The 20,032-nt window shown below is 39.5% G+C and overlaps 1 protein-coding gene and 1 long non-coding RNA gene across 50 annotated transcripts in view; one reads left to right on the forward strand and one right to left on the reverse strand.

Annotated features, from left to right (window-relative positions):
• The window catches only part of TENM3 (teneurin transmembrane protein 3), a 1,347,463-nt gene that overhangs the window by 27,461 nt on the left and 1,299,970 nt on the right, over window positions 1–20,032 (reverse strand). For 39 of the 49 annotated variants that reach the window (XM_065061257.1, XM_065061277.1, XM_065061276.1 and 36 more), the window contains 7 exons: window positions 18,515–18,782; window positions 17,795–17,938; window positions 13,917–14,166; window positions 13,496–13,516; window positions 9,519–9,751; window positions 8,808–8,962; window positions 7,072–7,946 (listed from right to left, as the gene is read on the reverse strand). In XM_065061257.1, the coding sequence (XP_064917329.1) occupies window positions 7,072–7,946; window positions 8,808–8,962; window positions 9,519–9,751; window positions 13,496–13,516; window positions 13,917–14,166; window positions 17,795–17,938; window positions 18,515–18,782 (1,946 nt within the window). The remainder of the gene's footprint in view (window positions 1–7,071; window positions 7,947–8,807; window positions 8,963–9,518; window positions 9,752–13,495; window positions 13,517–13,916; window positions 14,167–17,794; window positions 17,939–18,514; window positions 18,783–20,032) is intronic. The other 10 variants (XM_065061272.1, XM_065061269.1, XM_065061266.1 and 7 more) reach the window with 1 other exon arrangement.
• LOC110360914 (uncharacterized) lies at window positions 711–7,122 on the forward strand. The gene is made up of 3 exons (XR_002417132.2): window positions 711–3,819; window positions 4,479–4,557; window positions 6,976–7,122. It is a non-coding gene; the product is annotated as an uncharacterized LOC110360914 (long non-coding RNA).

Below are 20,032 nucleotides of genomic sequence, written 5' to 3' on the forward strand. Positions count from 1 at the left end.
TAGAAACAGAAATGTTATATGAAAATAAACCCCCACAAATATTACAGGAAAAGGTATGGAAATATTAATTACAAAAACCAAACTGTGAACATCTTAATATACAGTAAAAGGGCAAGTGAATGGATACTACTATTGGGCGATAATTTTTATCTGATCAAAATGGAATATTTGCTTTTATCTAAATGCTTCAGCAGAAGTTCCATAGACTTCTTACAAGCCAAATCTCAGTATTTCTAAGTCAGACTCCACAAGCAATGCATTAAGATGAAGCAAGAGAAGAACTGCAAAATATCATCTGTTTCCTGTTGCCAAATGCTGACAGTTACAGATGATGCGCCTGGTACGTGAGGAAACAAAACAAGTCCAGGCCAGAGGCAGCATCTTACTCTGCATCACAGTTTTAAGGAAACCATAGCACTGAATGCATCATTCATAAAAGCCTGATGTGTAAAGGGTGATACTGAGCAGCACACAGTGAAAATAGATTTTTACCTGCAATTCTCCCTAGTCTGTAAAATTATCTTAAGGATTTCACACTCTGCACGACTTCACCACCCTTCCAGAATGGCTGGAAAACTCATTAATTTAACTGTGGGAACAAAGTAAACTTGTAAGGGCTCTGCTTGCTAATGTCACTCTCTTTGATTGCTGTTGTGTTCTTTTTGAGACAAGAATTGAGTGGGAGAGGGAGGAGGGGAAGGAGAAGACAAATGAGCTCAGGGCATTAAGTGCCCAGGGAAACACTGGATGAACTGTCAAGAGATACAAGAGGGGATATTGAGAAGGAATGCACTGCTGGGAAAGGAGAAGGCAGGGAAGTCAAACATGCGTCAGAGAAATGATGGGAGACATGGGAAGGAGCACAATACGAGGTAAGAAAGCAAGGAAACACAGTAGGAGGGCAAGGTCTGGAGAGCAAAGACAAGACATGGAAGAAAGGCAGTGAATTTGCAGGGAGGAGGAGAAAGCATTTTACTCTGGATCAGATCTCTGCCTGCTGATACTGCTCCTAAAAGGAGAGGAAGGCAAGAGGAGAGAAGGCAGGCAAGAAAAAAGAAGCAGTGGCTACTGGAATTGATTCATGGCTAAGGGAGGAAAGTAATTCGAGTTTAACCAAAGGGGTTAGAGGATGCCAAAGGAGAGCAGGTGTGGCCTGTGCCATCCAGGGGAGGTGTGAGATACAGCAACAGTTGCCTTTTCACAGAGGAGCCTGCAGAAGCACCTGGGCTGGGAAGATGGAGGGATGGATCCCAGACACCTGACACTGGGCTGACCATGATCCATCCTTGACTACCTCTCAGGACTCACGCAGTCTGCAGCCTCAGCAGGTGCTGCCCAGACAGCTAAGGCCCGCTGCAGAGCAACTTCCACCAGTTCCTGGAGCAACCTGAGGAACACAAAGCAGCCAGAGGCTAGCAAGGCAGCAGGCCAGCAGTTCAACGATTGGACTTCCCTGTAATGTCTCTGCTGGAGTTCCACAAAGCAATCATGGAGCAAGCTGAGTGAGAGCAACGAGGTTGTGACAGCCCGAGCCCATACTCAGCTTCCAGCGGCTCCCAGGGAATGACTCGGGATAATGAGATGATTCAGAAGAAGCGGGGCTGAACAAGATGCTTGGGACCTTCTCAGAGGTCTGCCTTACACTTCTAGTCAGATTAAGTATCATGAGTAATAGCAGTCTTTCTCTTGAATAATTTGCCCTCTTGAGCATTGTCAAACTTGCAATTAATAGTGAGCTTTTTACCCATTTTCAGCTGAATTTAAAGCCTGGCTGTCACCTGCTGGCATGTCAGGGCTTTAACAGCGACCCAGAGCTGCAGGCTGGGTGTGGGTCTGAATTCCTACACAACTGAGTGATTGCACAGGGGCACTTAAAGGCTTTTTAGGAGTCAATGTCTGATACTTCAAAAACTAGGTCTAGAGAAAATGCTCTTTTGGCACATCTGGCTTAGCTCTCTGTACGTAAAAGCAGAATGGAAACTGCTGCAGAAAAATATGTCATAGGCTAGCTAGGAAACAGCACTTCCAAAATGCTAATATGCATAAAATTAGTTCAACTGCTAAGACTTATCTGTTTAAGTGTTCACATTACGCATACATAATATGCAGTTACAGTTAATAGTTTCCAGCTCAGATATCTCAGAATTTTATAACAACAGAATTTGATTAGGCTGATTACTCTTATATGTGGTTTAATATTATAATTTCATTATAAAACCTAATCTGGAAGACTTTTAGCTTCATATGGCTCCATTGGTTTTTTGTTGTGTGTATTTGCAATCCTTTTTGTGAATGCTCTGTTAATATTTTTTTTTATTCAGCAAGTCTTTGAGACCTTCGATAACAGATAACAGTTACTATGAATTTTAGTAACAGTACAGAGTACACATTCATGAAATATAAAGTGTCAAATTTGATCAGCAGACTATAACCCTTAACAAAATAGGAATTTAGAAATCCATTTCTCCATAAAGATATAAAAAAATGAAAGTCTGTAAACAAATACGGAAAAAATATTATATGATATCCTAAATAATTCAAGTTATTACTTTCAATTTTAACTGTAGAATTTCATTGGAGAGGGACTTTTTACAAGGGCATGCAGTGATAGGACAAGGGGTAATGGCTTTAAACAGAAGGCGGGTAGATTTGTATTAGATATAAGGAAGAAAAGCTTCACCACGAGGGAGGTGAGGCACTGGAACCGGCTGCCCAGAGGAGCTGTGGATGCCCCATCCCTGGCAGTGTTCAAGGCCAAGTTGGATGGGGCTCTGAGCAACCTGGTCTAGTAGAAGGTGTCCCTGCCCATGGCAGGGGGTTGGAACTACACGGTCTTTAAGGTCCCTTGCAATCCAAATCATTCTATCATTCTATGACTAAAAACAACAAAGAGTGTAAAAACAATATTTCCGGTATGTCAGTCCTTCCTTTCTTCAAGCAAAGTGGAGACTAAACAAAATAAACTCTAGATTAATTAATGTACAGACTAAACGAAATGAAGTAAATTTCTTTTAGTTCTGATATTAGTGTGATTTAGACTGTGGCAAAAAGCCATGAAAAGAAGTCCAAATGCTTAAATATGTGCTAGAGCAGCCATTGTAAATTTTTTGTAAGCAATGTTTTTTAAAAGGTTTCCTCTTTTCAATGAAAAGTTGTTCTAAATTTTTTTTTTTTTTTAAAGGTATCATTTTCATAAATCTGCTCTCAAATATCCGAGAACTCAACTGAAATTAACTTCTTTGGGTCCATGCTCCAGTTGTACAAACAGATCTGCACATGAGGATAGTTAAGCTATTACTGAATAGGCTCCAAAGAGTGATCTTTTTGATGTTAGAAACACAGTATTTTTACTCCAGTGTAACTTCTGTCATTTAAACAGACGTGTCACAAACAAAGGGTGAAAGAACCCAGCCATACTCAGAGATAGTAAAAAAAATGACATTTTTACTCCACTGGAGGTTTTAACAACAGGAAGAAAGTCTAAGTTCACCATGGAATATAAATTCTATCCCCTTCCCAAAATATTTTGAGAATCTGAATAATGTAACAGAGCAAATGAAATAGATAAATAAACTCTGATATTAGAAGAAAATGCCTTCAGCAACGAAACTGAAATATTTTGCTATTACTAAAACAGAACAAAGAAGTCAGAATGATTTCTTCTTCTGATTTCTTATTCTTTGCCTAATGTTTGAGGGAAACCTTTCTGTTTTAATAAGACTTCCTTTTTTATAACAGGAAACTCTTCAGTTGAAAACATTTTAGGCCACACTACCTACAAACCTGAATATGCAAAAGCTGAGAGAGAGAGGCGTACAGGTGCGTACTGTGTCACCCCCACACAAGCCCTTACATGATGCATGGTTTCCATCTATTTTCCCAGTAGTAGCAGAAGTCTCTGGAAACCTGGCCTAATCAGATTTAATGCTACAAAAATAATGAGCACTGAAAAGCAAAGTCACAATAATGTCTGCTGAGCCTAATAGTAAAAAAATAGCAAAATAGTCATGTTTATATCTACTTTTCTTCAAAAGGGAAATACACAGACACAAGTTTGGTGCATGGGGATTTTATGTTGAAAAGAAGTAAGCAGCTATGATGCCCGATGGATGTTTTTAAGAATGCTGTTTTGGCAAGAAAAATAACACAGTTCTTATTTTTTTTTTTTTCCCCTCACTTATTCCCTGTAGCTTTATATAATCAGTGCGTTTTTTTATTTTTGGTATTAACTTGTACAGAGCATCACAGAAAACATGTCTGGAAGGGACCTTGAGAGGTCATGTGGTCCAGCCCCTACACCCCAAGGCAGGATCTGCTCTTCCTGTGTTAGTCCTGAAAGATGTCTAATCTGTTCTTAAAGACAGCCTGTGAAGGGCAAGGGGTCACTGTCATAGTCTGTCTGCTCCAGGGCTCCAAAATCTTCACCGTGAAGTTTTTCCACATGTCTAATCTGAATCTTCCTTGTTGCAATTAAACAGATTACAGCTCCACCATGGCTACGGGGAAGAGATTAATATCTTTGTTTCTGCAAAAGCCTCATACACTTGCAAATTCGGGGTGAGTGAAATTGCCTTGCTTTCTCCATAATTATTTCATTGGTCGGAGGTAATTGTTTAAGAAGAGCATAAACAGCAGCTTGGAAATAATAGTAATACTTACTGAGGGGAACAGCCTGCCCTTTGGGTTCTCCGTAAGCCAGCTGGACCTAACCTAACTTAGATCAGAAAGCCTGCATGAAAGCAGATCAGGTGTGAAAGATGGCAATCTACAGACTCAGAAAATAACAATGTACCTCATGACACACAGTACCATAAATTCTCCCTATGATGAAAAATATAGACCTATCAACCACTTAATACTGAATATAATATTCAAGTTTTTCGATCATGCAGATGCTGTTAAGATACGTTCAGGAGCCAGCAGCTACTTGTGCAGTACACCACAGTAGGCTACACAAAAACTACAGGCAACGTGGTGAGAAATTAGTGCCCTGATTAAAACTCTAGGTCCTCAATTAGGCAGTAGGAATGCCAGCATGATTTAAAGTGCCTGCTGTACCCAGCAGATGCCATAATTTCACTAAAGGACTTCACTATCCCCCAAATTGACCGCCTTGCCCAACTCGCCTGCTGGAAACAAGCAGTTGCGTGTGTCACAGTTAAACAGCACATTTGCTGTCTGTGGAAATGGATGACTGTTCCCGGCCCGTGTGAGGCTGTGCCGTGGTCTCTCAGCACGCAGACCAGGGCTGACTCATGAGAAGGAGGACACAAGCCCTCCCAGCCAGTTTCTCATTTCTCTGCGAATCCTTGCTGTGCTTCTGTGTCCTCTTGGCAGGACCTAAAAAGATACGCAGTGGATACACCACTGCACAATTAAATATTACAGACGTGCGCTAATGCTTTGGGAACATGCCCACTACCAAAGCCCTGCCAATTTACAGATTATTGTAAGAATACCTTAAAACTGGCAGTAGCGCCATTCCACCTGCTGTCTTGGTTGGGGATCAGCATTTCTAGCTCTGTCTCCACTTCAGGACACAATATGCAGTGAGGCAGCACCTGCTGCTCTCACGTCTCTGACGGGCATGTGTGAAGGCTGGAGGGAGATACAGGTGCTCAGAGTCCTCCTGCACACCGCCTCAGCCAAATGTACACTGACAGAAATGTGAAGTTATCTCAGAACACAGATGTTTGGCTTTGCTGCCATTGCCTGACACTGGCACTTTATTTTCTTTATCATGTGTGTTGAATTGAAAGCTTTTTTTTAGGCCCTGACCTTGGCAGCAGTTGCTACTGCATTTCATCATAAAGATAAGAGAAAAGAGGACAACAAAGAAAAAAAAAAAAGAAAAAGGAGAGGGACTTACTGGATTTTCATGATGCCCTTTGTAATCCTGAATACATCAGCTGAAGGCCCTCTAACATTTTTTCTTATCATACTAACTCTATGTCTTCCACTCAGAGGCACATTTTTACCCAACTTTGGAATGTGTTTCAGGCAATTTAAAAAGACACATTTTTCCAGTTGACAAGAGATGACTGCAAAAAAATCTGTGTTAATTCTACATTGATCATGTTTTGAAATAAATTGCTTGTATTTTAAGCTGTATTTTTGTTAACATGTTGTCTGGCATACCAGTTTACAGTTCAGCTCATTTGGGGATGATGGCACCTATAAAACCCGTATGTGATCTCTCAGATTCTGCTATTCTATCTATAAATTGTCATGACCTCCCTTAGTCAATGTAATTGAGGATTCTGTAAAATGCTTTGCTAATCTGGCTGCTATGAACAAGCATTGATGACTTAATGACTGTAACACAGTGTAAAGCAATTCACTGAAAAGATTTTTTTCTGAGGCTGGAAAAACTACAAGTCCTACTGTTCCACTAATACCCCTCACTGTTGTGCTCGCACCTGACACATTCCTGGTGGTCTCTGTTTTCAGGTTATTCCTACAGGAGGGACATTTCCCCCCACAGCCCACATCTCTCTTCGCAGTAGCTTCTGCCCAGGTCCACCTGTGCGAAAGCCTGCGTGTCATCCAGGACATCCATCCTTCCTGCACATTGCCCACTCAGTGAAGCACAACCTTTTCCAACTTAAAACAAAATACCCACCCAGCTTTTTTTTTTTTTGGGTAGTAGACCATGGAGACATGTTTTTACTTAGGAAAAAAAAAAAGAAAAATACTGAGCAGTGAAGACAAATTTCTTGTCAGTTATTTGCTGCAGAACAATGTCAGTCTAATGAGCAAATGGGTTTTTGATGCAAATCTATAAAATCGTGGTTGGTTGAGTTACAGCTTCCTTGACAAGACTGAAATGTTGTCTCACTATTATTTTGTTATATAAAACTGAAATTAAAAATAATGAATTTAAAATTATTCAGACCCAATATGTTTAGAATAAGTCAGACAGAGGAAGACAGCATGGGAAACAAAAAGTATCTTTCTGTGCTTTTTGTTGTCAAGGTCATCTTTAACGTTACTTCATCAGTCTCCAGAAATATTTCAAATGGTAACATGTAACTCAAGGAAACTGAAAGCCATCTGACTCCATGTACTTACTCAAAAAAGGTGGTCCATCCAGTCTCGTCACTTTTAGTTGCCAGAAGTCCACTGTTGCCATGGTAAGTAAATAAGACAAGCTCCTGCCCTTGTGCAGTCATGCTTTTCAAACATCCATTAGTGCCTATCGTCAACCAAATGACTTGGTTATCAGGAGAGACCACTCTTACTGGCATCCGGTTGGGATCCCGTCTGATACGAAGAGTGTTCCCATTGCTGTCCGTGACCGCAGTAATATCATTGTCATTACTGTAGCTAAAGTTGTACAGGTAGTCTCCGGTGACCAAACTCACAGTGTACTGGTGAGTACCATTGACATCAAAGATATAAAGCTCTTGGTCAGTTGGAGAAGCAACTTCATAAAAGTTCATTGAATTCAAGAAGGGTTTGTTCTTTGACACAGCCCGTATCCTGATATTTCCCAGATCAGCAATATACAGGGTGCCATCTGGAGACACAGCTAAGGAGGAAGGGGCATTAAGTTTGGCATCCTTAGCATAACCATCTCCATTCTGGTAACAGTCACAGTTGACATCGTTTTTGCAATCGCACTCTGAGGGTATTCCAGCAACTAACGAGATCTCTCCATCAGTTGTGACCTGTCTTATCCTGTTGATCTTTTTTTCATCAGTTTCTGTAATGTACAGAACCCCGCTGTAGGACACGGCGATGGCAGTGGCTGACTCCAGCGTGGTCTGCACCGCGTGCTTTCCCACCGTGTACTCCACTCCGGGCACCTGGCAGTGCATCGGTCTCCCCGCAGCTATGCGAACCTGGCGGTTTTCAGTGATCTGCAAAACCACGTTGTTGTCCAGAACATAAATGGAGTTATCCATTGGGTTGATAGCTAAATCTGTAGGCCATTCCAGACGAACCTTAACAAAGAGAAGAGGTTTTGAAACAGCTAACCCTCTCAGATTAAATGAATTCATTGACTTTCAGTTTTAGACACTGCTGTAAGGATATTTTTCATCTGCTGTAACCAATCACGACAAAAAGACTTGTATGACAATACATACAGCAAACTAAAGCTTTTCAGCGAGACAAGGGGAACAGTGTTTGAATATCTATTTTATTGGAAAAAAGCCAGTTGCACTGCAACTATAATACAGGTTGAATTTCCCCTCCAGTAAATACTATACTTTTCTGTATCATAAATGCATACATGAAAATAGAGAGATATCGAAGTGTAAATATATACTTTCAGGGCAGTACTTGTCTCTTACTCTAGTAATAGCAAAAATAGCTTACTGCCTTCCAGATTACAAAACGCTGTACTCTACTCCATTTAAAATATACCACTAGTGATGTCTTGATGTCCCTTTTTACCTAAACAAGCTTCTTGAGACAAACAGAAAAATATGTTATTTTGTATATATCCTCTCATTCACTCTAATAGGCTGTTAGTGATTCAGGAAACATCAACGTGCCAAGACCATTCTCACAGATCTGCCATTCTCCTAGTATTTACTACCAGACTTAATGTTTCCTGCTTATAGTTTTGCTGTTCTAAACTAAACTGGACTTTATGGGCAGAAAAATTGAATACAGCAGCATTAACAGCTAAGAGGACACACTGCGATTCATGCCCTTGGAACACGCTTCTTTCTCCCCAAAGCCTGCTGTTAAAATATCCATTACACAGTCCACCCAGTTTTACTTTAAGGGTCAAGAAAGCTATATTTGCATTTCTAGCCCCAGCTCAGCTTTCCAAATGGGCAGCGGCTACAGCGTACCTGGCTGATGTGCATGCTGGTATCACAGGTTAGAGGTCGGGCTGAGGTCAGGTCGTTGGATCCAAGCAGAGTGGATATTATTCCGTTCTGATCTACTTTTCTGATCATGGTCCCATCAACAAAGTAGATTAACCCGTTCTTGTCAATTGCTATTCCTTTATTGAGGAGAATAGAAATTAGTTTCTTGCACTAGCAGTGAATATCTTACCCACCAGTAAGGGTGTAAGTGGCACATTATCTAGTGGAAAATAAGGGCCAAATACATAGTCTTTGGCAGTAGGTAGTAAAACAGCTTATACACATATTTTGCCTCATAAACCAATGTGCAGTATGAAATCTACTCCTGTTGATCGCATTTGCTGTTAATTGATGAGTGTGCTGACATGGGTCTGGCTTTTAAATTAACCTGAAAAATGGGATAAGTGGGACCAAAAGCAACAGTGATTTTAAAGCTTCACTGTTGCCTGCCAAATGCATAATCTAAATGAGCATTTAAAAATGCTCAATAACCATGAAAGCCAAATATTTCCTAAAAAAAACTCAACCCGGGTACTCCATAGCTCTTTTTCTCAATGGTCTTTCCAGTTAAAAGAAATTACTCAAAACCACATTTCTGAGCCAACTAATGCGTTCAGTAATGAAACGTGATCACACCCCCGGCACTGAGATTTTGTATTAGTTTGAAAATTATGGAGAGAGAACTCCTTTTACCTTTAGGGCTCATGAGAGTTGCCTCCACGGCCTTGCCTCCATCACCACACCTTGCCTCATCAAAGGGCAGGCACTGCTCCCCTGTTCCTGCTATTACCTCAGCATTTTTGGTCAGGTCTTTTGCACCTGTGAGTGACTTGGGGCGATAAATCCTGCGTGTGTTCGTGTCGGAAACGTACAAATCTCCTGTCACGGGGTCAGTTGCGAGGTAGTACCTGTGAGCTGGGTTGTTGCTGTAAAACGAATTATACATTGCATATGCTGTAATTAACGGCAGCTTACACTGGAACAAGAAGAAAAGCTTTCAATTCCTATGCAGTGTGTAGCAACACACCAACAGTTAAAACCAGTGGTGATGCTCTAGAGACAAGTAGCACAGGCCGTGGCCCCAAAGCCTTTCTCAGTTCTCGTCTCTCTGCTGTGTCACAGGCAGTCCAGTCTAGACTACTCGTCTTTCTGGGACAGAAGATCCATTTTGTCTGCGATGCTCAGAGGCCCGTCCTGTTCTCTGTCATTAGAGACAGCTCCTGTCTCTGTATTAGGCCAAATCAAAACCACAGAACACAGTGGAGTCTAAAAAATCCCAGGCTTTCTGGGAACCTTGATCCAGTTCCAAACTTTGCAGCAAGACCTCAGCCCTTGCTTGCACTTTGTTGCTGTTATCATCCTATCTGTTTTATTATAATTTATATAAGGCTGCTGGGGTGCATGGTTTATATAATTCATAAACAGATAAGGGAGAGTTCATATTATTAGTTCACAGGCAAGAGATAAGACATCCTTCATAAGTATTTGTTTAATCCGCTGCTTTCAAAGACGTGATACGCATGATTTAACACATTAGGAAATGTCATCTTTTCCACCAAAGCACCGAGCAGAGCTTTTCTGTTCTTAACTCAGAGTCATATTTCAAATAACTGTACACATTGGCACAAAACTGCTAACTATGCCAACATAGTCTTTATTAGAGTGAAAATACATATTGCTAACCATTTTCCCAGAAACGTGTACTTTGCCTCTCCACTGGTGCCACATAATTGAGAATTCCTGTCTTTTCTCCCCTGCTGGTGAAAAAAACAGGCCGGGAGAGCAACTTTTGGGTTGATATATTATGATGTAGAAACTTAACCCACTGCAGCTGGGATTTCTGACCTAATTTATGGCACAAAGAGCTGAAATAAGGTCATGTAAATACAGGAGGTAATTTCTGATGCTCTCCTCATGGATTGAAGCAGAGTGTCAGAACAGTCAGTCCCACTTCTGCTGTTTGAAAAGCGCTGCTTAAACAGATCTACCAGTCTTGGTGATAGCCAAACATCTGTTCGCAGAATGCTGTACTTCACGTTTTGTAAATACATAACTGTGCTAATGTCACACATTTTTATGTATTGCCACTTGGAAAAAGCAACAAGAGACCAACAGGAACAACTTGTGAACAAATTATGTCTTTTAGCAGGGACAGATTTTTATAGCTATCCAATTACAAAAACACAGAAAAAATGTGTTCCATAAATGGGATTTTCTTTGGTTTTAAGACTTTCAATGTGTTGGTTCAGAATGAAGAAACCAAGTGAAGCAGACTAATGAAATCAAACACACACTGATTAGCAGCTCTTCAAAAGCTTCGCCGTAGAGCTGAGTGCTGGACAGCCTGTCTGAAAACAATTAAGTGCAGGTTTAAATTTGTCTGTTAGAAATCTATTATTGCCAATGTGCTAAATAGTTAAAGGTATTTTTGAAAACTTAATTTACACGGAGATCATTTAATGTGATCACTACGAAGTGTACAAATTATTTATACCTCTGTAGACTGCAAATTAAATTATACCCATTTACATGGTTACTTTGGTCTTTAAGAAACTTTGCAGACACTTCAAATACAATCACATTGCAAAATGTGAAATGTGCAATTAAATTTTATTTCATTGTAATTTAAAATAAAGTCCTTTCTTATACTGAAGAACTTCAACTCATCTAACATTGTCTCAGTCATATTTTTCAATTGTTGGAACAGTCATCAAATCAATAACTAAATAACTTATGCCTAATGCATTTTTTCATTCTAAAAATGATTTTTAAAGTGGTTCTTGTGATAAATATGAAAACATTTCTATGTTTCAATTAATTCCAACTAAAATTACAAAGCTCTTCTTATTTGGGATGCTTCTCAAAGTAAGTATTGTATCTGCCTCAAACCAAAAAGATACAGGTGATAATTTAAGGATATTTTCTCATTTTAGTATAAAAACAAAACCAAACTTGGTGCGTGCATAGATTATTATTGAATCAATATGAACTCTCCAATTTGTAACACTTAGATGTATAATGGTCCCTTTCAGAGTAATACAACAGGTCTAACTTCAGCGTTTCTTTTCAAGTGAAGGTGAAAAAGCTGAGGTAGCTTTAGCTGACAGGACAAATGCATTAATTCGCAGGAGCAAAGCACAATTTGAGGAACTGAGTAACTGTCCAGTGAAACACATATTTGTTTTCTAGCCAGAAAACAGCTATGCACACTATGCAGATCTCAAAAATAGTACGGGGATAAGCAGCCAAGCAGATAGAGAGCTGCACAGAGTTTATTCTATTTCATTCTAGCTTGAAATAATATTAAGCTTTTGCATTCTACCAATAAAAACAAACACAAATACTAAAATCCACAGTCAGTGACTTCTTGATTCATGCAGCATCACCTAATCCCTGGCAGTAGCTCTGAAAAACATGCGGTTACATACCAACGTGGGCTCCTCTAAAGACTAATTACTACAAATTACCTTGTTCTGGCTACACCAAATCATAGTAACTGTGCTTCAAATCTAAGTGCACACACGTGTGCAAATGCACATACACAGAGCCGTAATGATTTGTTTCCCATTGCTCTTATCTTGCTTATGTTGATTTTTTGAATTCTTCAGCTGTCAGATCACCTGCATTACTCTCCATGCACAGTTGTTTTTAAAAATACTCTTCCTGCTTCAGTCCCCCTTTTCCTCCCATTCACTCTGTGCATTCTAAACAAATGCCCTCAAAGCTGTTCTCACATTTTGCTAAACATTTTTCTAGCTTTCTACAGACTTGGGATGCTGCCATAGCCTACAAATGACCTCGCTGTCTTCAAAGTCCTTCTAAAAATTACTTCTTCCATGAATGCCTATCAGCATTAATCACCCACAGGCAGTGGTGTGTATAAAGATAGCAGCTCAGCTTTGAGATTGAAAAAATGTTAGGTCACTTGTACTTGAGCAAATAAATTTGATCTGCATTGTGTCTCTAATTCAGAGCACAGGCTCCTTGAATCATGGAACCGTTTTGGTTGGAAAAGACCTTTAAGATCATTGAGTCCAACCATTAACCTGACTCTGCCAAGTCCACCACTAAACCATGTCCCTGCTTTTCTGTTCTTGCCCCTATTGCAGCGCTGCCAGTCTTACGAATCTTGGTGTACTTTAAAATCTTAACTCCCCGAGTTGTGTTATTAGGGGACAATTTCAACTTTCACTATTAAGAGTTCACCTTTAAAGAAACAAACCTGTTAAATGTGAGCCTGGAAAGTCTCAGCATCAAAAGGCTAATGAAATGAACTCACTTGATACTTTTATGATTTTATTACTTACATGCCATTCTCATCATATTTGGGGTATCTGATTAATGAGTGAGTTTTTACAGATCAGCAAAAGTGCTGCCAGAGAGAAACCGGAGTGACCAGAGACAAGGGAACAGCAAAGGAGGGCACACAGAAGCATGAAAAGAAGCCTGACTGCAGACAGAGAGTGATGAGAAAAGAAGAACTCGTATCCGAAAGGACGACACAGCCTGACAGCTGACATAACTAAAACATATGAACTCATTATTTTTGAAAAATACTGCTCTTTCTAGTAATACATCTCAGAAATGACTTCTCCATTATAGGCATTCATTTGTTAAAAATGAAAAATGAACAGTTAGAAAAATATAAATCTTCCTTAAGGAATGCTTACCTATGTCTAAAATCTTTATTTCTTGGTGGGAGCAAGTAAAAAAGAACAGAAAAACATTGTTAGAAAAACATTCAGAAAGGATGTTAAAAGATGAAAAGAAGACAACGTTTACAGTTATCATTAGTGAAGCGGTGAATGATTGTCTTTTGTCCACTCGTGTCAACTATGTACGTAACTCTTAAAATCCACAGAATAATCACTATGGGTAGGTGAAATTCTCACAGTTCAGATAAGCATAGCTAAAATATCTTACCAGGGTAAAACTATTTCACTTAAGTTTTAAAACCTTTTGACTCAACTTGTTTTGTTCCCAAAAGCACTGGGAAACTCTGACTTACGCAATGTCAGAAACCTATTCCGTACTTCAGTTTGCACCAGTAATTCACAACCCCAAAAGTCCGAGATGAGAAAAACCCCGTACCTTAGCTCCAGAACACTGGTGACATTTCCAGATGGGAATATCCGCCGAACGTAGTTGAAATCCCCCACGTAAAGGCTGCCATCTATCCCGCAAGCTAAGGCAACCGGAGCCAATAATTTGTTGCCGTCAGCTTGACCATTACAACTTGGACAGGAGATGCTGCGTCGTCTTCCATTGCCCATAATGCTACTGACAACTGGGGGTTGCTGAGATATAAACTGATTTTCACCATTTCCTTTGTAGAGAATTCCTGGCAGATAATACGAAAAACACACACGCAAAAAAAACAAACTTTCAATGTATGTACATAAAATACACAGGTGTTCCAAATAGTCTTTTAGTTGATTAATATCACTTAATGGACTTCATCACCATATTTCTCTCACTACAAGAGAACTTTGTTAAAACATCGTTATATTTACGTCAGACACACAAAGCATTATTTTGTCCACAAAAAGTAGTAGCAACACTAAATATACTAACATTTCATAGCCAAACAAATTTTCAGTCATGCTTATTTTAAATTGTTAATAATTTTAAGTTATAATTCAAAATAAAAATTCTCATGTGGAAGGAAATTCAAGGTGTACTGAATGAACTCAAGGTCTGTGTTCCTAAATTCTGACAGTTTTGAAACTCCCCAGAAATGATTGAAATTCTAACTGTGCCTGTACTCTAAGAAAAGAAAAGAATATATATTTGCAAATTGTATTCCTAAAGTCCTGGTATAACTAATTATGAATGTGGTGTCAAATGCAATCTAAAGTGGATTACTGCTGCAAATTGTAAATATTAATTAAGAAACTACTTCAGAAGTTGGAGATTGCCTCAATTTCACATTATAAAAGACTCTATACCTCGCTCACAATAAAAATGTACCTCTGGCAACAAAGTCTGCCTCAATACCATGTCTGCAGTTATAGGCAGTTATTAAAAATGTCAAAACAACAAAAAAAATGTGGTGCCAGGCCAACCTGCCTCTTAAACTTAATTCTGCTTTGAGGCATGAAAGGAACAATAATTTCATGAAGACAAAGCAATGTGCCAGCAGTATTTTTCTTCCTTATAGCCTCCATAGGAAATCTGAGAAGAAAAATGCACGCTTTATGTTAAATCTTCGGTCTTAGGAAAAAAAGTGTGACTTCACAGTGTTTTAAAATGTTGCCAGGTCCCTCGTTATTATCTCTCTCAATGAATCCGCTGAGGTGTATTTTACAAATGGTCAGCCATTATGGGTATACTCGTAAGTCACAGTATGTCGTTCCATGGTATAATGTGTGTAAAGCCCGTGTCACTTTGTACTTTACACTGATACGTGTTTTATTGATTGTGTGCCCAGAGTTTCAAAGGCAGCTTGGGGCTGAAGGATACATTTCTCTTTTGAGACGCTTAGAAGAAATTTAAGATGTATTCCTCCTTCTCTCCCCACTCACACAATGCACTCTTTATACTGGAAGATATGAGTAAAAAATATTTTGTTTTCCTCTTTAAATGTTTTAGATGTCTTCACTACTTTTTAATGTTCTAAAATTTAGGAGATTATAAACGTAAAACCAATATACATGATAGAATCGGGAAGAATGAAAATGGTTTATGGAAACCTAACAGCAAGTAATCTAAATAAGTAATCTAAATCAAAAGAGGGAGAACGTATTTTTCATGAATAGTTAAAGCCAGAATGCATTAACAGTATACAAAATCCCCTCTCCTATGATTACATCATTTATGACAATCATGGCACCATAATTTTGCCTGAAATAGCTGAGTTCTATAATTTTCATCAGAGGAATTCTACAAGTCAGCACAGTGCACTATTGCACCTGATTTATTCTGTCATTACCTTGAAAAATTGGTCCTTCACATTTCTCCTCTATTATCACAGACTAAAAGATGTACATTAGACTGTTTACTGCAGTAGCCTGGGATGTCCGTACAAACTCTGTCTACACTTTCTTCTGAATAAATTTCTCCAGCGCATCCGCCTTGTCATTACAACTCTCCGCTTCGTTTATTCAATTAGACACACGTCACTTTGAAAAGTCATTACTTGTCAAATGTACTCTTGAACATAATTTAAACCCACCATCTATTTGCCTTGTGAACAGAACCAATCTTATATATATATTTATAATTATAGCTTTTTACATTTTCAGACGGATTACATTACAATAATTTGCACAGGGTTTTTTTTTGACATTTTAAATTAGGTACAATGACACCTTTTCCCTTGATTTGATTACCTTGTTTTTCTACCCGTCAGAAGCAATACTTTAGGCGGTGACTAGCGTTTCACACAAAATAAGCTCATGTACTACCAGGAGACCTCAAAGGGATGCCAGGTAGTGCAGAAGTGGTATTCTTCCTACTGAATTACTACTGGGCTCCTTCTTTGCATAAAAATCCAGTGTGACCATCTCCACCTTGAGCTGTGCCGCTCTGCTTATTTCACCTTTCTCGCACATTGCCGACAAATTTTTCCAAATAGGCACTGTTCTGTGTTAAGCTGGGGCTTCCTCAGCATGACACCCTCCACACAGCTGCTAAGTAGCACGCTGGACAAATCTACCTCAATGCCAAGGCACAGTCCTTATAAATATGTACTGCTCCTCATCTTTTCACTGAAATTAAGGATGACCCTCTCACTAGTGACTGGACTCCGTCCTGAGAAACAGGGACACAAGTGGCCCCCACTGACTCAGGGCAACGTTTGTCACGCTCGGTGTGGCGAGCTGACCCCAGCATGCTGGGAGTCCTGGTTTTGGCTGGGACAGAGTTCATTTTCTCTCCAGTAACTGGTATAGTGCGTCTTTTTGATTTAGTATGAAAAGAATGTTGATCATACATGGATGTTCTGGTTGTTGTTGGGTGATCAAGGGCTTTTTGCGTTCCCATGCTCTACCAGGTGCACAAGAAGGTGGGAGAGAGCAAAGCCAGGACAGCTGACCCAAGCTGGCCAAAGGGCTATTCTTTATATATGATGTCATGCTCAGTAGATAAACTGGAGTTGGCCAGGGGGGCAAATACCACTGCTCAGGAACAAATGGGCTGTTGGCTTGTGGGTGGTAAACAACTGCATTGTGCATCACTCATTTTGTAGATATTATTTTCTCTTCCTTCGCCGTTCTATTAAACTGTTCTTATCTCAACCCATGACCTTTCTATTTTTTTTTAGTTCCCCTTTCCGATTCTCTCCCCCTCTCACTTGGGAAGGCATGAGTGGCTGTGTGGTCCTAGTTGCTGGCCAGGGTTAAATCACGTCACTGAGGAGAACTCACTTCAGGGAAGGATTTCAACAGGAGGAGAGCATAGGTAAGCGCTTATCCTCCGCAAGAGATGGTTACCCATTTGCTAACTGCTCCCATGAGCAGCCGTGCTGGAGCTGGCGATATCATGACATGCAGGGGAACACCTCCTGTATTAATGGATTTAATATTGGGAGTGAAGAGTTCTCAGGCAGGAATATCTCCTACTGCTGTTTAATTTTCACGCATTGTGAAAACTGGAAGTGAAAACATCATTCAAGATAGTATTAACGTACAAACAGTTACTGCCAATAACAGTGCTGACACTCAATAGAATTCCTGTCTCCTTAGCATCACTCAATTTTTGAAAACAATTTCAACATTTTTAGGTTGGGTTTTTTTTTGGCATATCTAATACAGGGTGACACTGTTAGATGAAATTATTAATGCATATATATTTATAGGAGGAAGAGACATGACATGCACTGTAAAGCTCAAATAACTAATCATATACAAAACATTCCATAATTTCCTTTATTAAAATAACAAAGCAAACATTTGAAAAGTTAGAATGAGATACTTGAAATGCAGGGCAGTTCAGTACTAAAATTAGCAAGACAAAAATTAACTGCTTACCATTCTGAACATCCAGTACATGATGTTTATCCAATGTCCAGCTACCCATGTTGGAGGCATCCAGTTCATATCCCTGCAAAATGGCAGTCCGCTTTTCCCAAAGAGTTAGATCCAAGCAAGACTCATATTCATAACCTACAGACACTAAAATAACAATACATTTCCTTATTAAGTATAGGATCTTGTTCAGAAGAAGAGTTTAAGAACTCTGATTTCCTTAAACTACCTGTGTTCTTCTGCACTGTCAGACTACCTGAAAATCCCAGTGGCTGCCTTAGATGTATTGAAATACTAAACAGAGTTCCAAAATCCTTTAAAATCCATCTTGGGTTATTAAAATAATTTAAGTTATTAAAAGTAAGTGGATTAGGAGGGGTATAGAAGGCGGCCATTTGGTGAAGTATGTCAGAATGCTGCTGTGCTTTGAAGTACAAGGAGGGTGCAGGCTGAATGCCACACAGTGATATTAGGCTGAGGGCTACTTCATGGGGAAGAACTAGATGTGAAAAATGACTGTGGTCTCTTTTTTCCTTTTGAAGGAATCGATTTCTTAGAATTCAAAGTTTAGATTAGTATTTTCTACATTATTTTAATATGCAGTGTTACTTCTCATCTTATTCTGCTAAACATTTTCTACTTAGAGGATACAGGTATTTGAGATGTGCTTCCCTATTTTCAAGACAACAGTTAAAACGCGAAAAAATTCCATAACACACGTACCAACAGCTTCACATAATCCATAGACTCTCTGGTTGTATGCATCAGTTTTATCCCATATGAAAGTGTAAGCCAGATTTGGGGATGCAGGGAACCATTTTTGGAAAAGTCTTCCCACCACTGCCACCATAAGATGAACCTTCATTAAATTAAATGGTATAACAGACTGTGTCATAGTAATCTTCAGAACAGATTTATATCCTGCAGCTCGGGAGCTTAAGTATGATAACTTCAAATCGGTTCCTGGTATTGTTGTTTCTTCATGAAGTACCTATGCATTGGTAAGAAAAAAACACAGAATTTGAATGATTTTGACATTAAACAGAACAATGCAGCTCTCGTAGAAGGAGGCCTGACATGATGCTGCATGACAATCCAGTAGGAAGCATCATCTAAATCCAGTCTTCATTTAATAATGTAAAATAAATAACACCACCTTTTTTTCCGAAAAGCAAAAACTAAATTCCTCATTATACTGAAGCTGCTTAGTTGATACTTTGTGCTGGAGGATTTCAAAGATCTCTCCTTTATTTTTATGGGGGGAAGGAAGTGTACAGGAGAGGGAAAACATTCCCAACTGCCTTTTCCAAAAGAGGCAAAAAAGCATCTTTCATCTAAGTGAAAATAGCCCCTTCTTGTGCTGCCACCCATGTCCCAGCTATGGACACGTAATAATAGGCAGTAGAGCTGCTAAACACTGCAAAGCTTCAGATTTGGGTTGTGATATCTAATCACTCCTGCAAGAGCAGGAAGGACTTTTAGGTGGTTTATTATTTGCATTACCTGTGGATTGTACGTACTTTGAACTAGAGCATTCTTCCATTTATTTTGAAGACAGATAAGTAGGATGCCTCAGGGAAAGCTTTTCCATATTTCCTGATCAATATTCACTACTCAGACATCAGCCCACCACTTTCTCATTTCAGAGAGGTGCAATGATTCAATTTTATTTTGAAAGGTTTCTCCCCTGCTCTACCTTGTCTTTTCCTCTGAGCTTAGGAGCTTTTGTGGGTGATGGATGGATGTGAAAGGTTCCTGCGTAACGTGGATGAAGATAGCCTATACTGTCCTATACTTCAGTCAGGACATAAACATTGACAGCAAGCACTTCAGGTGAACAGCTACCATGTATCCCAGCTTATTGGGGAAAAAAAAAGAAAGAAAGAAAAAAGTATCTAGACACATTTATAAAGATAATGTTTCTCTGGTGGGTAGCGAGGGCAAAGAACGCAGAAACACAAGCCCAGGGCCTTGGTGGTGTAAAAAGAGCCCTCTTGGGGAAACAAATTTGGAAAGCTTTCTTTTACTTTCCTGGCTTCTAGTCCTAAAGTCTGAAGACCAAACACTAATTAATATTAGTGGAAAGCAGACCTCAGGGAAAGCACTGTCACATATATTAGCCTTGAGACTTCAGTGAGATCAAAAGGTGGCTACTAAATAAGTGCTAAGTTAGTCCCTATGCTCGAGAAATCCTTGGACACTTTTAACAACTTCTCAACAACTGACTGTGTTGAATAGGGT

The sequence above is a fragment of the Columba livia genome, chromosome 4 (assembly GCF_036013475.1).
Source record: "Columba livia isolate bColLiv1 breed racing homer chromosome 4, bColLiv1.pat.W.v2, whole genome shotgun sequence".
NCBI lineage: Eukaryota > Metazoa > Chordata > Aves > Columbiformes > Columbidae > Columba > Columba livia.